Source organism: Cydia pomonella, chromosome 2 (genome assembly GCF_033807575.1).
Source record: "Cydia pomonella isolate Wapato2018A chromosome 2, ilCydPomo1, whole genome shotgun sequence".
Classification (NCBI taxonomy): domain Eukaryota; kingdom Metazoa; phylum Arthropoda; class Insecta; order Lepidoptera; family Tortricidae; genus Cydia; species Cydia pomonella.
Window position 1 is genome coordinate 17,810,817 of NC_084704.1, and position 23,401 is coordinate 17,834,217.

Here is a 23,401-nt window from a genome sequence, read left to right on the forward strand (position 1 = left end):
GTTTACGACTTAACTAAATAAAAACAAAACAAGAAAGCAAAAAACAATAAACTAAGTAGGCACGTGAATTTCGCACTGATTTATAACAATGCAATAAGGAGCAATTTGTTTTTGTGTTGTCATAGCGATGTGCGATCACTGACTGAAGTAGCCTTGGTTGGTCCGTGTGGCATGACATCATCCAGTTAAGGCATCATGAAGTCATGAGAATCATTGTGCAATCATATTTTGAGATTTGTACGTGACGGGCCTTATTGGAGTACAGAATACCTACCTATATTGATTTTGATTCCTACCTCTCATTAGTTTTAAGATAGCTATGGTACTTTAATAAGCGGGTACCTAAAAAGAGAAATATTTGAAAAATAGATGTTGGTATCATCAGTTTCACATTCAAAAGGTTATCAATATTAAGGCACATTTCCCAAAACAAAGCTTGCATTTTTATTATTTGTCCTACAGGCGTTTATTTCCTAGATTATAAACATTTCAGGATAGATTTGAAACTTATAATTCTTATTAAATATGACCTTTTTTTTCTAAAATCGTGTAATTTAATAATATTTTTTAGTTTTGGGTTACTTGTAGTTTTTATTGAAGCTGATGGAGTATTGTTAGTTTTTAAGATAATGCGTCTAAAAATGATGTACCTACCAACTACCTACTCATCTGGGTAGTTTAAAGCTCAAATACTCAAAAATATAATTATTAAAGTTTTTACTTAATTATCGTTCGTTTTCAATCTATTACAATCGCAGTATTTTATAGTTATTTGTTTAAAGAAATGCAAAAAGATTTTCCCCTTAACAGCAAGAGTGCATTCACCCAATGCCTACTTCAATGAAAGGAAATTGTGCTAAAAATAGAGCTGCATCAAAACAATTAAAGACGTTCAAAGTAAGTCTATTTATATATTAAAAAAAATATTTTGTACAAAGAGTACCTACTTTATATTTTTTATTTAAAATAAAGATAAGGCTTTTTTCCTTCCCCATATTTACTAAAATTCTTTAATTCTTCTGTAGTAACACCGGAAATATATTTTCAAGGTCGGTATATAACACATCCGATATAGACTACAAGCGACCTATTCACTAATTAAAACGGAAATGATTCAGTGGTGTCGCAATGTAGACGGGTAACCTAACAGCTGTAAGCTTTGTAGACCGTGCAACAAGTGGCAAGGGGGTTCCCCTTCCATTCGCCTGTAAAACAGATGCCTTGGTCACGAGTTACCAAGTATACAGACAATGTTGCCCTACGTACTCATAAAAAAGTTACGTTGTATTATGTTTACGTGCCTAAACAAATAACAATAAAGTTGATGTTCTGACATTAGAAATTATGTTAGAAATAATAGATACTCATTTTTTCCACTTATTCCTTAACTTATCAGAATATTTCTGGTACTGAACTTATTTTGATTATTTTTATATCGAAATATTGTGTATACGTAGTACCTATCATCATGAGTATTAGTGACAAACGCGCGAGCCCCAAAGATACAGATAGATAATATATCTGGTATGTGATAAGTACAAGTATACACCGTGTTTTTTTTATTTCCGTTAATTTCAAGGGTGCATTCCTGAGCTAAACTAAGTAACTTTCTCAAAGTCACCGGTATTCTAATTAACTCCATTTCGGAGATAATCAATAATTAATTTTTATCTTATGAGGCCCTTACGAGCGTGTACACTTGCCTTAGGGCCTGTTTACATACTGATTAGTGTTTAGTATGAGTTAATACATTTGTTACTAAACGTAAGTACTGTCTCGGACGATCGAGCTTCGAAATGACATTGATATGTCACAGTTTTTAATTGTTTGGTTGAGTTAAATGTAATGCCCGTATTACAACAATGCTATATACAATATTTAATTACTTTTTATAAAAATTAAAATAATATATAAGTAATTTTTTTTTAAGTAACTATGCCATTTAGTTTCCTTAAACGTACTTACCGATACCCCGAAGTTAACGGAATTCAATAAAACACGGTGTATAGTACAAGAACTTAAAAAAATAGCTTAAAAACCTTTTGAAAAAGTATCTCTTGAATACTATACAGTGTGTGTCTTTCATAACGACATTGGTTTTAAGTAACGATAGTTTAAAGTGCTGTTAACAGTTTTATCAAAAGAATATAACGATTGCCTTTTATAGTTAAGAGTAATTAATAAAAAAAAAAATCTCGAGCAGCAATGTAATGCAAACATTTATTTGACGTTTCAGAGAGGAAGAGCTAGTTTCGTTTCCATTTAAATTCGATCAAAACATTAAAGTAACTCGGAACTGTTGCCGACGTTAACTTATTTACTGAATTATTCACTACTAGAAAACACTGCAATTTAAAACATACGCGATTTTGACCACACTAGCACAACAAATTTACATCAACAAATCTTTCTGTGTCTTATTGTTAGCCACCACATTTATGAATCGCATTATTCACCGAGCTAGACTGATACCAAAAATCACTGCACATACATTTATTATCACTTCTTAGAAATCACATTACCTACTTCAAACATGCTTATTAAATTTATTAGGAATGTCTGTGTTGATCAACAAACTCGATGTTATCTTGACATTTCAACCCAATCAATGTGAAGTTATCAATCGGTACTTAAACGAAACAATTATCTGATTCCGCCTTCTTAGTTAACACAAAGTTACCTACTTACACCAATCTTTTGACTGCACTGGCTGGTATGACAGGATGCAGGTAGGTTGACGTAAAATATTTAGGTGACTTTTTCATGAAATTGTCATGTCATAATTTTCTTGCCAAAATGCCACGACCATCGCCTTATACCTCGCAAGAATTAGCGGATATGATTATAAAGTATGGCGAAGCTATGCAAGATGCTAGACTAGCGTTAACATTATATCGGGAGCAATTTCCAAATCGTCGAATTCCGCAAAACCCCAGAGTCATAGTCGGTGCATTGCAGCGTGTCCGGGAAGACATGCCTATTACTGGGAGAATCCAACCGTTGGCAAATGGACCCCGTCTTCATGTTCGTAATGAAGAAATTATACTGGAACATTTTGCTGAAAATCCAGAATGCAGTACAAGAAATGCCGGGCGACATTTCCAAATGAAGCACAAAACAGTTCACAGGATTCTCAAAAAAAACTTGCAGCATCCTTACAAATTTTTAAAGGCACACGCAATATTGCCTAGGGATTTGCTGCCACGTTTAACATTTAGTCGCTGGCTATTGAACAAACACAATACCGACCACCAATTTACCTCAAGAGTAATATGGACTGATGAGAGTACTTTTACTCGGAACGGCGTGTGGAATCAGAGAAATACACACTATTGGGCAAGAGTAAATCCTCGTGTGCTAAGAGAGACCGGTCATCAATACCGATGGGCTGTAAACGTCTGGGCAGCCATTCATGGTGACCGTATAATAGGTCCAGTATTTATCGACGGAAATCTCAATGGCGAAAAATTCCTGGAATTACTTAGTGGTCCATTGACTAATTATTTCAATTCGTTGCCAGAAGAAGCACGGGAGCTGACTTGGTTGCAAATGGACGGAGCTCCGGCACATTCATCAGTTCGCGTGCGTAATCATTTGAACTTAATGTTTGGAAACCACTGGCTCGGTAGATTTGGGTCTCGACGTTGGCCGGCCCGTTCACCGGACCTCACGATGTTAGTTTTTTTTTTATGGGGGGCCATAAAAAACGAAGTGTATTCGAAACCACAAATATCTGTTGAAGATCTTCGGAACAGAATAACTGACGCGTTTCAAAAACTTCAGCAGAACACTAATTTTGAAAGCGTACGTCAGTCTCTCATACGCCGATGCAACACTTGCATCGAAATGCAAGGACGTCACATCGAACATCGTTATCTTCGACGAGTGAATCGCAGAGATTGATTTTATTTTTTGAATAAATAAAACTTTTTAATATTTTTTTTATTTTTAATCGAACTTTGACCAAGAAACACTTGCGTAGTTTCTCCTCAAGCAACTTTTGTGAGTGAGAAAGAGAGGAGAAACTTCGCAAAGTGTTTCGCGATAGCAGGGCGGTTAAGTCCTTTTCTTACGAACAAGGTCACTTGTCATGATCTTTGACGGTCTCGTCAATCAAAAGTGTCACCGACATGTACGATGTAGGTAATTGTAATAGGTGTCAGGATGTCACTAAGAGCGAAATTTCAATGAAATCACATGACAATTGTTAAGTTTAATTTATTACTGATACATTGCGTGCCCAATTAATTTGTATGAAAATTTTTATTTTTTATTTTTTGACTAAAAATGCTAATTTCAGTTCATTAGGTCTTATACTTTCAGCCCTTGAAATTAGTGTCGTTATGAAAGACACACACTGTATAGGGGATTTGTTCGTAATACCTACTTATAGAAATTAGAGAAACTGCCACCTGACTCCACAATCAATCTAAATAAAGTTTTGTGGAGTATTGTTGTAACAAACAATTGTAACCTTTTAATGTCATAAATAAATAAATAATAATAAAGTACCTAAATATTTTATACATAGGTATGAATATCATAAATTGCAAGGCATTGCCCTAGAATAGCTATTGGCGCTAAAATCAATGATAACGTGATATCACTGATTAATAATTATTCACATATTTACCAGTAACAATATTATTATGTCACGAATTAGGAATTTCATACACCTACATAAATACGTATGAAATACACTTTAAATTTTTTTAAACTTCTATTTAATGTATATTTCTGTATAATTTGGGCTTGTTTAAGTATCTCTACTCGTAGGTAGACAACGTCCATAATGTGTTTATTTGGGGTCGCCGTCATCGAAAACGATGAGGAGGACTATATATATATATTAAGTATAACATGACATGGGATTTATATTTTAAATAAATAGGTACCTACGTCGTAGAAGTCGTTAAAAAATTTCAACCCAAAATCAACCCCCTTAGGAGTCGAATATACAAAAAATAAAAAACCTTTTTTGCGTTTCGTACCAAAAAGGTACAAAAGGAACCCTTGTGGTGCGACTCTGTCCGTCCGTCCGTCCGTCCGCCCGCCTGTCACATTGCTAAATATCTCGAGAAGTACGTAAGCTATCGATTTGAAATTTGGAATAGGGAGCGTGCATGAACTGTAGGAGGCAGCACAGGAGCCGTCAGATTTTTGGCGCGAGGCGTAAATGTGATGTTTTTTGTTACGATGTAGCCCACAAGATGGCAGAACCTACTATGCACAAGAAAACACTTGACGTGTAAATGTGCCCGTTTATGGTTCCGATTCAGACCACAAGATGGCAGACCCTCCAACGCGCACGGTCCCTATAGTAATAAACAACGCTAACCCAGACATATTGGAAGTGTATTTTTCTTATTTTATTTATATAAAATAAGAAAAAATATATTTATTTATATTAATTATGGAAAATTCTCAATATAAAGAGGGGAAAAAATTTCAAAGTCTAGTTACTCGGTCAAATGGGGTAGATATCATTTGACTTATAAAGGAAAATGTAAAAAAAAAAACCATCTCCCCCGCTTATCCCCGAAGTTTAATTATGATTTTTTTACATAATAATAACATTATCATAAAGATTACAGGAAAAATACAATCAGATCTCTATCTTGTAATAGTATACTTCTGGTCGAAAGTCATTCGTCATTATAGTTACATGAGAAAATGGAAAGTTTGTACGGAACCCTCGGTGCGCGAGGTAAACGAACTCGCACTTGACCGGTTTTTTTTCTACTCGTCCACTGTAAGGGTTGAATTAAGATTTCATATTACAAACTATAATTGCGTATTTTTCATGTATAGGTTCCCAATTCAACTCAATTATAATTAACTACAATTCATTTCAATACGCTGTAGTCAACTATTTTTTTTTAATCACGTGCCGCCGCGCTCCCATAGAAAAGACTAAACGGGCGCGGTGTCCCGCGAAGTCGCGCGTTTATATGTAATTAGTGGAGCTCTACAAAATTTAAAGAATAGAGGTACACCTCAAATTTCAAGGTACTATTGGTTTAGGCTGTGCGATGTATGTTAGTCAGTGTCTAAGTAACACGACTGTTTTATTAAGTTAGATTTTAACATGAAGGAATTAAGTACATTACCACCAATATTCAAACGTTACCTACTTACTAAAAAGATAACAAGAAAGATACGAGTCGGCACCTCGAGGCGGTATCCGAGCATGTAGACTGTTACTCCATTATAAATTCTAATGAAGTTTTTCACATAATTATATTCAGAATTTTAAATATGAGCTATTGCGTTCGAGTCGGTGACGATCAACTGGGCATACTCGTATATATACAGACTATAAAGAATGTGTAAATACAAACAAAATACATCTGCTTACTACTACTGCTACTGCCTACATTCAAAAAGTTGATTCAAAGTTCTTATAGTTACAGTAGGTCTTTACAGTTACATATTTCAAAATTAGTTTTTGCTTGACAGATAATCACACCACTTGATTTTTTACATAAGCTTCTTTGAAAAAAAATCAATGATTAGAGGCCGCTGCCCAAATGCATGTTGCTTGTAGTAGAGATGTAAAATCTAAATAAAACGTGTCCCTTACAATTGACATCTGAAGCAAATGGCCCTGTATTATACGGCGCCATATCTTTTATAGTAACTGAATTTTCAAAAGTCAACGTATGACAATCAGAGCTACCGCATAATGTACGCAGCCGTAAGTCAAATTTGTCTTGGTCTTTACACATATTATAGAATCAATACATCTTTGCTTGCATGGTTGACGAAATAATTTGCACCGATCTCTCGAACAACGTCTCGTCGACGATCCCAAACTCACAAGCCGTACGTATTGAACCTTTGATGCCAACGGCCGCTTTCTATCACCGCACCGCTCGCCGTCGGCAGGGTGCTCATCCTCACACCCTAGAACCTAAGTGGTCGCGTACTCCGCGGTTTAAGAGGAATTTCCTCCCGTGGACGATTCGGCTGTGGAATGAGCTTCCTGCCGAGGTTTTCCCGAGGGGCTACAGTATGGGGTTCTTCAAAAAAGGAGTATACATGTTTTAAAAGGGTCGGCAACGCGCATGTAATATCTCTGGTGTTGCAGGCTATGGTGACTGCTTACCATCAGGCGGGCCGTATGCTTGTTTGCCACCGACGTGGTATAAAAAAACTTGTATGTCGAATAGGTTATATTTCGTCAACTATAATGTTGATTTTATGGTGTGTGGCTGGCATAATGTGAAAATTAGGTATGTAATTTTAGCATTTGTAATAACCTCAACTCTACAGAAGAAATATGAAAAACCTTTACTATAAGGTATGGTGTCAGAAATTGTGCAAAACTGAACCCTATCCTATCCACTTTAAAAGAAAGTTCAAAATCATGTGAGAAATATATTCCATCTGCCTTATAAAGGTTAATAGGCTGATTTGAAGGTACTGCTGTCAAATATAAATTATGACACAAGCATATTTGATTGCACATTGCTGGCTATCAAGTACGGTTCCACTAATATCTACATAACAAATTATTTTAGAGACATAAATACGAGTAAGTAATAAAAACTCACCTCAAGATCATTCCTAGCGTGATTCAGCTTTTCAAGATGAAGTCTTAGCGCGTCCACCGTTGTCACCGCTTCGTCCTTAATATCGTTCTTATCCAACATTGCCTTGATTTTATCCACCAACTGACAGAAGTCCTTCCAAATCTCCAAGTCCTGCTCTAACTGAGCCTGTCGACTCTTAGCAGAGTTCAAAGTATTCTTCAATAGTTGATTGTGTTTTTGGTGTTCTTTAGATAGCTCTTCTTGTTCCGTCGCCGCCAACGACGGCCAGATTTTGTCGACAATGTCTTGCATACGTTTTCCTATTAAGTCTTTCATTTCCGGTTCTGAAGCGTTAAAGAATGACTTGTGTTCTTCTAAATCTGATTCAATATTCTCAAAATCTGTGCCATTTTTGCCCATATCTAGACGAATAGCTGCTTCGTTTATCCAGATGTTTAGTTTCTCGACCAATTGTAAATATTGTTGCCTATATTTTTTGTTATCTTGAAGATATTTCTCACGGTTGGCCAACTCAGCAGGTAACGATGTTTTCAAAGAGTTAGCTTCTGATACCATCTCTAATAATGAACTGGGGACTCCATCGTCGGTTTTGATCATATCAGTAATTTTAGTGAGTTTGTCCAGGTAAGTTTGAATACTCTTTGCAAGATTGACGTGTTCTGCAAGTTTTTTGTCTACGCTTGCCACGTCTCTGTTAAGTAGAGGTCGTGAATGCACAGCGGCTTCGTTGTCATGAAGCCACTCTAAAATTTCAGACAGATCAGATGCCAGTTTCTTGTGTTCTGCAGCTGCTCTTTCGTGTTCTTGCCGTTTCGATTCTACATTCCTTCTCAAAGTTAGCAACTGTTGTTTGAGAGACTGCAAGAGTTCTGTAATATTATTTCTATCAATAACAGTGCCCTCAGCAGCAATTTGTTGACCTTTATCAGTTGCTGTTGCTAATAAAGCTTCACATCCTTGAATCTTTACAATGATATCGTCATATCGTTTGATCTTGTCTTCTAAAGAATCATTCGATTTCTCAATTTCAGATGTGAGATCAGTGTACTTGGCAATAAACTCATTAATTTCTTTGATAAGGGCAAAGAATTGTTCTCGTAACAGTAAAAGTACTTTCAGTTTTGATATTTGATCTTCAATAGTGCCCATCAAATCATCTTGTTGAGTTAAAATATCCTGTAAGTCGTGTAGATTACCCCCTTGTAACTCATTCAACATTGCTTTGTTCTTTTTGAGATCACCTAAGATTGACTCATAAGCCTGGATAATTGGTTGGACATCTTCAACTTTGCTTCCAATTGGTTTGTTTAAAGCTTTAAGTTTATTCTGGATTTCGGCCAAGAATTCCAGAGCTGCAGCAATCTTAGCAGCAATATCTTTGTAATCTTTGATATGTTTGTGTAGAATATTCTTTTTGTCATTAATTATAGCATTAATTCTGGCAAATCGATCTGACAACACGTTTACTTGTTCTTTTAGTTGTAATTTATTCGAGTCTGATAGAGTGTCCAAAATATCCTTAGATTTATCCTTGATCTTTCCAATATTCTTTTCAACATCTTCTGCTTCTTTACTAAGTTTCTCAAACTTGGCTAATTGTTCTTCTAATAGTTGTAGGCTTGAAGTTCTAAGTTCAGGAGTTGCTGCTACTTCTGCCTCATTCAGCCAGCTTTGACATTTAGCTAATTCAGATTCAAAGTCGTTTCTACCATGCATAAGTTTGTTTAATGCTGCTAATTTATCGTCAATATCTACCTTAGCAGATGTGTATGATTTATTCAAGTCATCTAAAATTGCTTGTAATTTAGCACGATCTTCGGGAGAACAGTCTTTGGATACGGCATTGCCTTGACGCATGACTTCACTCAGTGTGTCATTGTTGAAATCAGACAGCTCACCTTGATGTTTTTTATGAATAGCGATCTCTTTTTCTACCTTAGCTGTTTCAAGTGGTACTGGGCCACCAAGTTTTTTTATCTCTGCAAGTTTAGCCTTAAGCCAATTTTTAGCTTTTTCTATGTCGTTTTCAAGTTTTCTTCTTTCTTCGTGGCATGGACCTAGTCTTTCTATTTCTTGTTTAATAAGTGTTGCTAGTTGCTTTTGCTTGGAAGACAGTTCAGCCAATTCAGATTCTAGTTGTGTCTGTTCGGAAGGTTCCAGATCGGATTGAATGTTGCTTACCTTCTTTTCTAAAGAATCGATTATAGTTTTTTTACCATCGGCCTCTTTCAATAAATTGGCAACCTTCTTTTGTCTTTCTTTAATAGATTTACTTTCATATCCCAATGGTTCTGGATGTAGCATATTGTTAATCTCCTTTTGCATCCAATCATTTTGAGCGTTTACTTCACTCTTAGTGCCATCGATAGCCTTGTATGTAATTTCGAGCATTTGGAGCTTACGTTGTATGCGTTTGGAGATGTCGTTGTATCTTCTTTCAACAGACTTCATCTGCAAAAAAACAATACGATTAAGTTGCCATTGAAATGAATATTCAAGTCGAGATACCCACATAATGTTTTATACTAAGTTGAACCAGAAATTAAAACAGATATGTTATGTGTATGATAAATCTTACCTGCTCCTCAACTTGTTGGCTTTCCAGATTACTAACAATGTTGATAACTTGTGAACCGACCGCTTTGATACCATCAACCTTTTCCTTCCCAGACTTTTCAAACTCAGCTGCAAGTTCCTTCAAAGCGCTCAACTTCTGAGGACAGGGGAGGCCGGACCCTTTGTCTGCGAGGCACATTTTCTTAAGCACCGAGTCGAACCAGTCGTGGATTTCTTGGCATTTGTTGCGGTAATCGTCGATAATGCCCTGATTGTCCTTTTCCCTTGCAATGGCTTTAAGAATCGCATCTTCTAGTTCGTCTAGTTCTTCTTCAAGATTAATTTCATCTTCCAAACCTAAGGAGAAAACACGATTGCATTAGTACATACTATTACAGGTATTCGTTGTCTATATCTGGTTACGATGGAATTTATTCGATTTTACTCTTCCTCAGAAATTAAAATAATCTAAACAATAAAACATATTTGCAGAAAATTAAAGGTAGGCCGCTTGTTTGAAGCGTCTTTTTTAAGCATGGTTTTATTTTTTGAAATATTTAGATTTTAAACGTCACTAACCTTCGGTTGGTATTTCAGTGAGCAGCCTGTTTCTCTTCTCGCTCAATGACGCCAGTGCATCGTTCATCGCCGCCATGTCCTGTTTGGCAGCTTCGGTGCGTAGCTTGGACGGGTTAGCCTGCCAATCGCGGGCCAGCGCCTTGTGCACATTGATCCAATCTTGGATCTCTAGCACCTGCTTCATGGCTTCCTCCATGCCTTGGACGGCATCGCCCAACGTCTCGAGGTGGCTTTGTACCTGGAGATGTGGGTATGTTAATCATTGTGGATTGAAGGTGGAGTTATATTGTGTGAATAGCTGGTGAGTAGCGCTCATATACCTAATAGAATTTTGTCGCCTGAAATGGACAGATTTTTACATTATTGGCGATTTTTTTTTCTTTGACGGCTCTAAGGGCTCCTTATTCTGAGCTGAATAGAAAGAATGTATGTACATTTGCGTTGAGTTACAAATACCATGCTTTTTCGTAACTCGGTGGAAGATTTTTTAGGCCATACGGTGAAATTGCGTTTATGTTGTACAGAATAGAGAACTCTACCTAACCACCAAATTTTATCTCTTTATGAAATAATTATTAAATCTGATGAAAAATCGGCTCAAATGGCAATTGTACTATGTACTTTTGAGCGACAAATGCCAAAATCATTTGCCGAACCGCGAACGACTTACATGCAAAAATGTTGACATCCAGGACAACGGGATTTTGTGGGATCTAACTCAATAATATCACTATAACATTTAATTAATTTTGTTAATATGAATTGCACTAAAGCAAAGCAGCAAGTGAAGGTTCTTGACTTTCATAATCCAATTATATTGTATTAACAATAAGATGATGAAAATCATTTTAGACCATAAAGCGTTACCTTTTGTTCGAAAGCCACAAGCTTTTCGGCGAACTCCGGCTCTTCTACATTCTTTAGTAATTCATCGATACGATTCGGCGCGGATAGATCGGCCACTTGAGTCTATAACAAACCATGCATGACAGACATCGAAACACGCGCACAAACACGGGCAGTGCAGGTTAGCGTAGTGAAATTTAGGTAAGATAGAAGATTTTAATGGCTTACTTATATGATGGTGAATTTCCATTAATTGCCAATGACATAAAACTCCCCAGCAACTATATGATTGTATAGACAGGAACTGCTAAAAATAACCCGGGCGTTTCGAGGCGGCGATTTTCATACAATTTCTTGAAATGTTATCACGTTATTAAATCGTGGCAAAAACAATCATCTTTCTTACCTAAAGCGTTTAAAGTGTACAAACACACATATTTAAAATTCAGTATTCAAAATTATCAAATTAAAACTACCAAATGAGAATAGGTCAGTAGACCACTTTGAATACCGAGTTATGTTCAGTGAACATTTGTGCCTCTGTGTTGTGAAGATATACTTATTACAATTACAATACAATGTGTTTGTCCACGTATAGTCGAGCCGTTAACCAGTAGTACGATGTAGTTCAATAGTATGTAGTATAGTAGTAATAGTACAATAGTACGATTAATTTTATCGACAAATCACCCCCCTTACCTATGTTTTTTCTCAACCATTTTAAAACTGCACGCCTTCAAAATTTTATGCTGCCAAACACGACTGCACTTGGTTAATGTACCATTATCTGTCCATTTACCTATCGCATCTTTGTTATCAATTCTCGAGTAATTGTGAAAAAAAATCTGTAACATTTATGCTTGAATTTAATGCCCTAATTCATAAGCTATCGAATGATTTTTTTTTATGTGCGATAGGTAAATGGACAGATAATGGTACATTAACCAAGTGCAGTCGTGTTTGGCAGCATAAAACTTTGAAGGAGTACAGTTTTAAAATGGTTGAGAAAAAACATAGGTATGGGGGGTGATTTGTCGATAAAATTCATCGTATTATACGTGGTTAACGGCTCGACTATACGTGGACAAACACATTGTATAGGACTACTTAAATGTTTCTAAATCACTGCTAGTGCAAAATTGTTATCCATTAACATATCAGTCTGACTAGACCGAGTCAAAACTATTTTAACTAAGTGTTGTTTAATTTAACTATAAATATCTGGGAGACCGAACTTTACTCGGAAAACATATAAAGACTCAAAAATGCACGTTTTCTTAGAGATAAGACCTAGCTAGATCGACTTTTCGCCCTCGTAAACCACCATAAAGCAAATTAAATCGAAATCGTTAGTGCCGTTTCCGAGCAGAAATATTTGAAAATGAATGTAATAAATGTTTATTAACAAAGGAAAAGTAAGATGTTCTTTAATATTAAAAGTAATTATCTTAGGCCACTTCTTGCACGTAGGTATAATTTATAGGTCTAAACGTACACAAAACTGTCCTTACATATGTTAACTTAAAAAATATCCTAATTAATTATTTGTTCGTTTCTTAGCAGAACAATTTTGACTCAGTAAACCAGGTGCACAAAAATACATTTCCAACTGAAGTTTAGCTAACTACTCTATATGTTACTTTATACGAGTATATACTACATTAAAACCACTTAAGACATTTCCGTGCAATGTTCCATAATAAAATATGTTTTCTCTAATTAAGACACGCAATATTTCAATACGAGTGTATTTTTTCTCAATTAATTCACTAACTACCAAACAGAACAATGCTTTATTTTAAATTATTTTTGGTAAACATTAACGACCTTACATCGATATTAGGTACTCGTTGGTTCTGTTCTTTTTGTAGACCTGGCGAACTTTCGAAGTAGATGGATTAAACATAGAATGCACTATACAATGAAATTAAACTATGTATTAAATTAATTATCAGTAAAATAATATCTTGCAAATATTAATGAGTCATTCATAAGCAGACACAATTAATTAGACATGTAAAAAACTAGAAACAAAAATTGCCATTGGCACAATCAAATATTCAAATACGTACATGCCTACATGAGCTATTTATACTTGTATATTGCATCGAAATGACACTCATGAACGAATTAGCACGTTAGGGAATTCAAAAGCAGATAATTACTCATAAATACATAGTTACTAAATTCATTTAAAAAGAAGTGAGAACGCCAGAAGCGAGAACGGATCCAGAAGCGGCCAGTACCTGGTCAATTAGGTCTTCGAGTCGTGCGCGCACATGCAGCTCGCGCGGCGGGATGGGCAGCGGCGCCGAGTCGGCGGGCGACGAGGGCCGCGAGACGGACGCCGCCGCTGCCGAGCAAGCGGCCACGGCCGCAGACAGCCGGCTCTTCTCCGTTTGGAGGCGGTTGTGCAAAGCCTGTGGTGAAAGAAATGCAGTAAAGATTTCTGCTGTTGCTGTCGCCCTAGAGTAGATTGAATGGTGTACAGGAAGTACATTCAAAATCAGATGTGAAGAGAATTGAGGAGACGCATAATCGTCGGATCGAATTCTGGCTTTGATTTTTTTCCAATTTGCGCGAGCCGCAGTACAAATTTTGCTTGCATAATCCTGGATTGAGATTAATAAGATTTATCGCAACACAGAGAGTATTACAAATTTGCGCAACACTCAGACTGAAATGATATCAGATTTTTTTAACACATACCCTAGCTTTGTCCAGCAAGTCACGGCCGTGGGATAATCCGTCGACAGGCACGTCTAATTCTGTAATGGCTGGTTCACACTCGTCCAAATTATTAAGAATACTTTCCAAAGTGTCTTCGTATTCCTTGAATTTAGCGAGACCTTCTCTAAGACGACGCTCGATCTGCAAAGCGGTCGCGAGCAGAGACTTATGACTGTCATTCACGTTTTTCAACTGTTTCCCAACCGTATCACGAATATTAGGAGTGCTAGCTTCATAACGCTCGATTTGAGCTCGTCCCTTGCCTTCTAAATCGTCAAGCGTCGTGCGATACTTTTGGATGTCGTCTAACAAAACAGCATGTTGGGCTAGCTGCTCCTCTGTTTGCTCCCGATTTGCGATGTATAAGGAGTTATGTGCCATCAGTTGGAATGAAATCTGCAGCAACCATTTTTCAGTGTCTTGCAGTGATTGGTGATACTGATTATAGTCCTTAATTTCAGATTCCAATTCAGCCTTTCGTGCTGCGCATTTGGCTTTCAAAGCGTTGCACTTTTTCTCTAGCTCGGTGACAGATTCTTTAGCTGCAGGTTTCTTTGCCCAGCTGCTAAGCTCTGCAGCTTCACCTTTTAATCTTTCAAGTTCGGGCTTCTTGTTACTGATTTCATCCTCGATGTGCTTATATTTTTCTAGCAAAGTCTTCATTTCACCAAGCTCACCGCCTGTAGGCGGGACTTTATCTAGGTTTTGCTGAGTTTCATTAATCCATTCATTCATTTTGTTCTTGGTTTCCTCAAAGTCCTCCCATTTGCCAATAGCAGCCTTAAGCTGAGCCGTGATAGAGTTCAAATCAATCTTCAACTGATCCCAGCTCTCTTGTAGGACTTTGACGTCATTTCGGAGACCATCCTGTTCTTCAGGTGGGGTGTTGTTCAACGCTTTCTTGAATGCTTCCTGTAACACGACTAAGAGATGATGTCCTTCAGTCATACGGTTATTTACAAGTTTGACAGTTTCCAATTTATCTTTCGTGGTATCTATGTCACCAACACCAATAGAATCATGTACGGTTCCATGTGCAGTTTCCAACCACTGCTGCAATTCATCTTTAGCCTTTATGAATTCCGTATGGTCTGACAAGTTCTTTTCGCCATTTGAAACAAGACTTTGTATTTTGGTCAACAGAGTTGTGTACTCAGTCTGCAGGTTTACGGTTTTGTCACGGACCCAAGCGCATGCGCTGAGTTCCATGAGATTTTCACACCTGTCGTTAAGTTCTTCCAAAACATGTTTATGTCCTAATGCTTCTGCCAGAAGTTCCTGTAAAAAATATTAATCAATATTGTATACTTTATAAAAAAAAAAAATTATATAATAATGATACTGGTTATGACTTACTCGGCACTTATCAAGATGTTCTGGCGTGATCTTCTCAACCTTTTGGACTGATTTTAGTTTATCATCAAACTCTTTCACCCACTTGCTCATCTTATCGGAAGTCTCCAAGTAATCTGACCACGCAGACAGACACTTTTCTAGTAACTTCTTAGTGTCTTTGCAAATCTGCTGCAAGTTCTCCCATTCGATCTTTAATTGTTTAATTTCCTGATTAATGTTATCTTTGCCTTCATTTCCAGTAGTTTTCAGTACAGCATCACTAAGTTCGATTGCTTTATTAAGAAGGGCGGCCCCTTTAGGTAAGGATCCGATGATTTTGTTAACGTTTTGGAGTTTCTTCTGTACTTCTTCCTTTTCTCCGTGCGAGTCAGAGCATTGTTGAATTTCCATTTTGCAGTTACGTATCCAATCGTAGAAGTTGTCGTATGACTCTTTGTATTGAATATGGGAGTTGACATAGTCGTCCAATTTCTGCAAATATAAATTAAGAAGATATGAAACTAAATAAATTACAAATACATAATATATTAATTCAGACTCAATATATATGAAAATAATTACTTACAGAAATCATATCGTTAACTGTCTTCTTGATATCTTCGTAACGCTTCAAAGTATCGTCGATTTCCTTGGATTTCAGTGAAGCATCTTCTTGCAGCTTTTCCTTCAACCTCTTCACCAGATCGCTATGAGACTCTATATCTCGGTTGAAAGTCTTGAATTTTTCTAGTTTTGCTTTCTTTTCTGACAAATCATTGAGAAGTGAGTCATCCGATTGTATTTTTTGGTCAATATCATCTAGCCATTCTATTAGCAACTTGTGAATCTGAAAAAGAAACAAAGGTAATGTTTAATTTCTTATTACTTTTGACAAGTTGTATTTATCGTAAAGCCATGAATTTATAGTTACCTTAGATATATCATCAAACTGGGCAGCTCTGCTTGTCAACTTGTTCCTCACATCTTGAAGATCGTTGATAAGTTTATCAAATTCTTGTTTCAAATTGTCAGTATCTTCTTGAATCTTGGCTGCACCGGCCTGTTCGGTGTTCATAGTTACTTTCTCCTTTAACTCAAGAAGATACCTCAGCTTGTTTTGACCCTGTTCCAGAGACTGGCGTAAAAGTTTTACAGTGTTAAGTTTGCTGTTAACCTCACTCAACGTGTGCGGTATTTCAGCGCATTGGTTGAGTTTTTCTCTGGTTCTGTCCAGCCAATCTTGACATTCACCATAAAGAGCATTATGTTGTTGATGTTCCTGTAAAATATATGGCGAGATAATATGCATTCGTTTTATTCATGAACATCAAAGTTATTAACTATAGACAGATTTCTATACTATCAATTTCTCTTTGATGAACATGCACGAAATTAAGTTTTTTGAAGTGAAAACTTCTTTAGCGGCGCTGTGCACTTTTTGTGATGGGGAAAAAATGTTAAACTCGCGACAGGTCACGTGACCGACAGATTCGTCAAATTGAAAATTCGTAAGACGGATACGTGACTTGATCGAAAAACTGTTACAAAACATAAATTGTCATGTTTGTGTACGATAGCGCAATAAATGAATATTGTATTTTACCACATAAATGATAGTACTTTTATACTGATAAAGCAATTCGTGCAAAATTATTCCCTAACCATACCAAAATATCAAAAATGCACCACATTAATATTCAAGTTTTGCAACCCGTTGTTTTTAGGGTTCCGTAGCCAAATGGCATAAAACGGAACCCTTATAGTTTCGCCATGTCCGTCTGTCTGTCTGTCTGTCTGTCTGTCTGTCTGTCTGTCTGTCTGTCTGTCTGTCTGTCTGTCCGAGGCTTTGCTCCGTGGTCATTAGTGCTAGAAAGCTGAAATTTGGCATGGATATATAAATCAATAAAGCCGACAAAGTCGTACAATAAAATCTAAAAATTTTTTTTTTTTTAGGGTACCTCCCCTACACGTAAAGTGGGGGTGAATTTTTTTTTTTCGCTTCAACCCTAGAGTGTGGGGTATCGTTGGAAAGGTCTTTTAAAAGTAATAGGGGTTTTCAAGAAACATTTTTTGATAAAGTGAATATATTCAAAGATAATCGCTCCGAAAGAAAAAAAAATTGTGTCCCCCCCCTCTAACTTTTGAACCATAGGTCCAAAAAATATGAAAAAAATCGTGGAAGTAGAGCTTAAGAAAGACATTAAATGAAAACTATAGCGGACATGATCAGTTTAGCTGTTTTTGAGTTATCGCAAAAAGTTTTCCCTTCATAGTAAAAAGACTTACTTTAATTAGGTACTGATTATGCAAATTTGCCTATTTGTTTAACTCGGGTGAAAGGTACCGTTTCATCCCTTGGTTAACAATTTACTATACTTTAAGCTCCAGTTTAGCTTATTGTGACGGAAGAGTAACTACGGAACCCTACACTGAGCGTGGCCCGACATGCTCTTGGCCGGTTATTTTTATTACTTATTACTATCATAAAAAAGTCAAGCTCTGTCTTTCCAGCGCGATACATCCGGCTGACGGTTTTTAGGATTCCGTAGTCAAGTGTGGGGTGAGGTGGGGTGAGTTGGAAAGGTCTCTCAAAACTACTAGGGGTCTTCAACAAACATAATCGCTCCGATAGAAAAAAAAATGTCTCCCCCCCCCCTCTAACTTTGAAACCATAGGTCCAAAAAATAAGAAAAAAAACTTGGAAGTAGAGCCTAAGCAAGACACTAAATTAAAACCATAGCGGACAGTATGATTTTCTTCGGTCGGACGGTCTCTCCACCGCGGTACAGCCAGCATACTTACGCATACTTTGCGGACATAAATGGTAATGCGCGTATTTCTTATATGTTTCATGTAACCTGCTGGCGGTCTTTCCACCGCGATACAACTGGCTGACAGATTTTTAATTTAAAAATAGCATCTAAACTATCATCTGACACAGTATCAATCGAGAAGCGATGAGTTTTTTACATATTCATGTCATCAACTGACGGTCTTTCCACCGCGGTACAACTGGCTGACTATTTTTTTAATTCACGATAGCGTCTAAAGTATAATCTGACAAAGTATCAGACGGGAGGTACTGATAATATATGCTCCTGGCCCGCGGTCAGGAACCCTACACTGAGCGTGGCCCGACATGCTCTTGGCCGGTTTTATATTTATTTTTTTATTATTTACCTGGTAATGTACTTCAAGACGCTTCATCACTTCCTTTGCAAGTGATAGCAAAGCGTTGTACTTGGTGGTAAGTTGAGTGATGCCATTGGACACCCTAGTGTCTGAACACGTCTCCAGCAGGGTTTGAGCTCGCACATTCAGCTTATCCAAATCAATTTGCCAATCGAATAATGTTTGAAGGTGCCCCTATAAAATGATTAATACGGTAATTAACAATAAGTCTTTTGTTCATATCAGTAGCATTAAGTGACGTGACAACATAAAGTCATTATTACCTGGAACTCTTCAAGAACAACTTTCTTCTGTTCCAGGCTGTTCTGCAGTTTATTGAACGATTGTACTAATTTCTCAGTCTTTGACAACCAGTCTAAGGCTTCCTTGTACTGCTCTTCGTATTCGGTCCATTTTACAATACCTCCTTCTATTAAAGCTTTGGTGTTATTTAGATGTTCACTGAAATAGAAATTTATACATAAATACAAATAATTATAAAGCAAAAGAATGACAAAACATTGTATGCACAGATCTGGAATAGGAACGAAGTAACTCACACACATAATAGTAAAAGTGTTAGGACGACGTGCAACCGACGTAAACATTTTTTTATACGACGTCGGTGGCAAACAAGCATACGGTTCACCTGATGGTAAGCAGTCTCCGTAGCGTATGTACGCCTGCAACTCCAGAGGAGTTACATGCGCGTTTCCAACCCTTACACTCCGCACCCTCGCTGAGCTCTAGCAGCCTTACTCACCGGCAGAAGCACAACAATATGAGTAGGGTAATAAATATAAATTTAGCTGAGTAACACTTACACATATGTATCGTATTCTTCCTGCATTAGCGCCACTTCTTCTTCTATTTCCTCTCTGTCTTCATCGTCAGCTAGCCCACAAGATATCTCACCCTGCTCTAGAGCTTTCTGCAGTTTTGCCTGGCCTTCAGGCAGCTCGCTTTCCAATACTTTTAGTTGCGATATCTTGCTGCTTAATGATTCCTTATCTCCGGTAGCATCCGAACACTTTCCTAACCTTTCCTTGGCAGCTCTAATCCATTGGACAAAGTCTGTACCAGCATCGATAAAAGCTTGATGTTGTTCGACAGTTTCTTTCTGTTTTTCATATAAGTCTTTAGCTTGTTTGGTAAGCGTTTCATACTTGCTGGTTATCTCAGACGCCGGAGCCTGTTGCATAAGTTCTGAAGCCTTAGAAGTTACGGACTGAATCATAGGTTCAAACGAAACAATATCTTGAACAATATTGTTTGTTTGACGAAGCGTGGCTTTTCTTTCACCGATACTAAGCCCAGCCGTAAGACCTGCAAGACGGTCTTGGCCTTTCTTGGACTTGGCGACTTTTTGCTCACACACTTCTTGTAATTTAGCTTCCCTGTCGGAAATCCATTGCTGCAGTTGAGAATAGCTGGAACTGTAGTCAGCCCATTGGAGCATTGCAGTTTCCAGGTGAACTTTAGCTGTAGTCATTTTCTTAACAAGACGGTCCCATTCATTTTGAAGTTCTTTTAATTGTGTATTGATCTTGTCTTTACCATCGGATCTTGTGTTACGTAACACCTTTTCTCCGCTGTTTACAGTTGCATGTACTAAATTTTGACCTTCTTCTCTTCGTTTTAACAGATCTTCAATTTGTTCTAAGCGTTTTTGCAGAGCGTCTTTACTGCTGTTGCTACCAGTGTCACTCCCGCTTCGTGTGATCTCCCAAGCATCATCAATCCATTTTTTGGTCTTGACATAATTATCGTCATAGTTCTGATGTTGTTCATAGTTAGTTTCAACTTTCTTGAGCACATCATTTGCCATGTTCACTAATACTTGGTATCTCGAGTTAAGATGTCTCAATTGATTATTAACATACGTATCTAAATGCGATGATAGTAAGCCTGCAGCAGAAGCATTAAATTTATCGATCTCAGCTTTACCCTTGTTCAGCTGATCCACAATCGATTTCACTTCATTCACTTGGGCGCCCTTTTCTTTGGCTGTGCCTAGCAGAGCAAGTTTGTGGTTCTTGATGTGGATTTCCTTCTGCTGCAACCAATCAGACAATCTCTCATATTCGTCTTTGTATTCACGCCACTGATTCACAGTATCTTCCAGTTGACTCTTTTGTCGCTTAATTTCATTGAATAAGTCATCGAAGCTTTCTTTCAATGCTTTCATTTCATTTTTGATTATAATTTGTCCTTCAGGAGAAGTGCTTGCTAACAATACTTCACCTGTGTGTTGTAAATGTTCCAACAGTAGCTCCCCTTGAGCTTGTTTATTAATCAAAGCATCCAGAGGGGCAACCGAATTCTCAATCGCTAATTTATCACTTAAAGGCTTAGTTTTCAATGATGGCACTTTTTCTCTTGCTCTACTCAGCCACTGGATCAGCTCATCATGGGCTTCCTTATACAACCTATGATCTTTATAGTGTTCTTCTCTATCTGCTAACAGTTTCTTGATTTTATCATACAAAGTGTCAAACTTGTTAAGTGATTCTTGAGCTTTAGACGCTACTTGATTTTGCTGACCGCTTGCCAGCATTTCGGCTGCCTTTGCTTTCAAAGTATCGACTTCAAGGCGATCGCATCTTGCTTTTTCTTCAACTTCTTTAAGTTTTTCAAGTTGAGCTCTCTTGTCAGACATAGAAGATTCGTATGGTGTTAACTCTGCTAGCATGTTTTCCATCCATGTGTTGCTTTTTTCTATGAGTTGTATTTGTTCTAAGAATCCAGCCCATTTTGTGACCGAATCGTCGAGTAGGTTCTTAGTCTCTATCATTCTAGACAAAAGAGCTGACCATTGTTCTTGCAAAGCCACGAGAGAGTTGTTGATAGCATCATGTCCAGAAGGTGCCGTATTCGCCATAACATTTTGAGCAAGTTCAACCAGGGACTGAACTTTAGTGAAACCTTCGTCCTTGGCAAGTAGAAGGTTTTGAATTAATACTAACTTGGTTTCTAAATCATCCTGAGAGCAAGAGCTCAAGTCAGCACAGAAGTCCAACTTGTCTCTTAATTCTTCAATCCATTGAGAGCATTCTGTGACGTTGCTGGTAAATTCTTGGTGAGTTTTGACGTATTGCTGCCACCTGTTTGTTAGATCTTTCACCTTCTGAGATAACGCTTGATATTTCACAGACAAGTCTGATATTTGTGAACCACGAGGACCTAGCACACCAGTGTAAAGGTTCTGTGCTTTTTCTGTGATATTGTCGATTTCTAGTTCTTTAGCCCTCACCTCTCCTTGCAACTCTTGGAATTTCTTGAATTGGTCTTGTTTCTCGGCTAACGTTGCCTTGAGATCTACAGCGTGAATTTGCGTATCTGTATTTCTTATCCAGGCCAAGCACTGGTCTTTCATGTTTTCATATTCATTCCATTGTTGTATCTTATTCTCCAAAGCCTCGATTGTTTTTGAAATGAAAGACACAAGACCTTCCCATTCTTGGTGAGAAGCGTCAATTTGATTTCTTATATTCGCCTGACCATGGCTTATGGTTCCGGGTAACACTTTTTCACCTAGGCTGCGTATTTTATCTATACGGTTTTTCTCTTCAGGTAAAGTATGCTGCAAAGATTTGAGCTTCTCGCAATTGCTGCTCAAAGCAACGCGTTCAAGATTGACATCACCCCAAAGCTGGACGGTATTGTGGGTAGCTTCTACCCATTCTTGCAAATCCATTACCGCTTTAGTATATTGCTGATGATTGTTTACAATAGCTTCATACTGCTCGACAAAAGACTTTGCTCTGGCAAGAATAGCGTTATGCCGTTGTTGAAGCATACTTATTTCTTTTGTAATGTCTTTAGTTACGTCGGGCAGACTCTGTGCCCTTGCTTCTAAGTTTGCAATATCTTGCTGATGTGCGATAGCATCTTGAAGACATGTCCTGTATACGTTAAGTTGATTTCTTTTCTCGTCTAACGTAGCTTTGAGTTCAATTTCTTTTGGTAGATTTTTCTCAGCGGCACTGAGCCATTGTTGCACAGTTTTCAGATTGTCTTCAAACGATGACCACTTGTTTAACTCAGAATCTAAATCACGCTCCGCCTTTGTAATGCTGTCATATAAATTATCAATAGCCTGTTGGATGTCTTGAAGCTGCTGTTCTATTAATTCTTTGCCCTCTGGTGAAGTGGAAGGATACAGTTTCTCTCCCAACTCAAAGGTGTTATTGACTAGTAGGGTAGCATTGCGACGTTGGCTCAATAAGTCGTTTAGGCTTTCGCGTTTGGCTTTGATACCTTCAGGAGTGTTAGATAGAGTTTTGTTACACTCTTCAAATGAATATTGTGCTGTTTTTATCCAATCCGTGCATTGGTTATACTTTTCTTGATAAGCGTTATGGTCGTTAACGGCTTGTTCGCATTTCTTAACCAATTCTTTCGCCGTTGATTGCACTGATTGGAATCGTGATGTCATTTGTTGCAAGTTCATAGTTATTCTTGTATCATTGCAGTTTTCTATTAAATCACTAAACTCGTCAGATAGCTTGTCAACATCGTTTTCTGTTTTCTTTAGATTTGCTAAAATAACCTGAAAATAAACATAATTATAAAATATGTGTCACTGTAGTTTAGTGGTTAGAGTTATACTGTAACTACGACAACTA

General features: G+C 37.4%; 1 protein-coding gene across 1 annotated transcript in view; it reads right to left on the reverse strand.

The window, feature by feature from the left end:
- The window catches only part of LOC133530486 (muscle-specific protein 300 kDa-like), a 188,502-nt gene that overhangs the window by 64,936 nt on the left and 100,165 nt on the right, over nucleotides 1–23,401 (reverse strand). Inside the window, 12 exon segments of the mRNA XM_061868397.1 lie at nucleotides 7,557–10,007; nucleotides 10,135–10,469; nucleotides 10,692–10,929; nucleotides 11,559–11,660; nucleotides 13,784–13,957; nucleotides 14,247–15,545; nucleotides 15,624–16,094; nucleotides 16,189–16,449; nucleotides 16,534–16,881; nucleotides 18,783–18,968; nucleotides 19,058–19,235; nucleotides 19,598–23,325. Coding sequence (XP_061724381.1) covers nucleotides 7,557–10,007; nucleotides 10,135–10,469; nucleotides 10,692–10,929; nucleotides 11,559–11,660; nucleotides 13,784–13,957; nucleotides 14,247–15,545; nucleotides 15,624–16,094; nucleotides 16,189–16,449; nucleotides 16,534–16,881; nucleotides 18,783–18,968; nucleotides 19,058–19,235; nucleotides 19,598–23,325 — 9,771 coding nt within the window.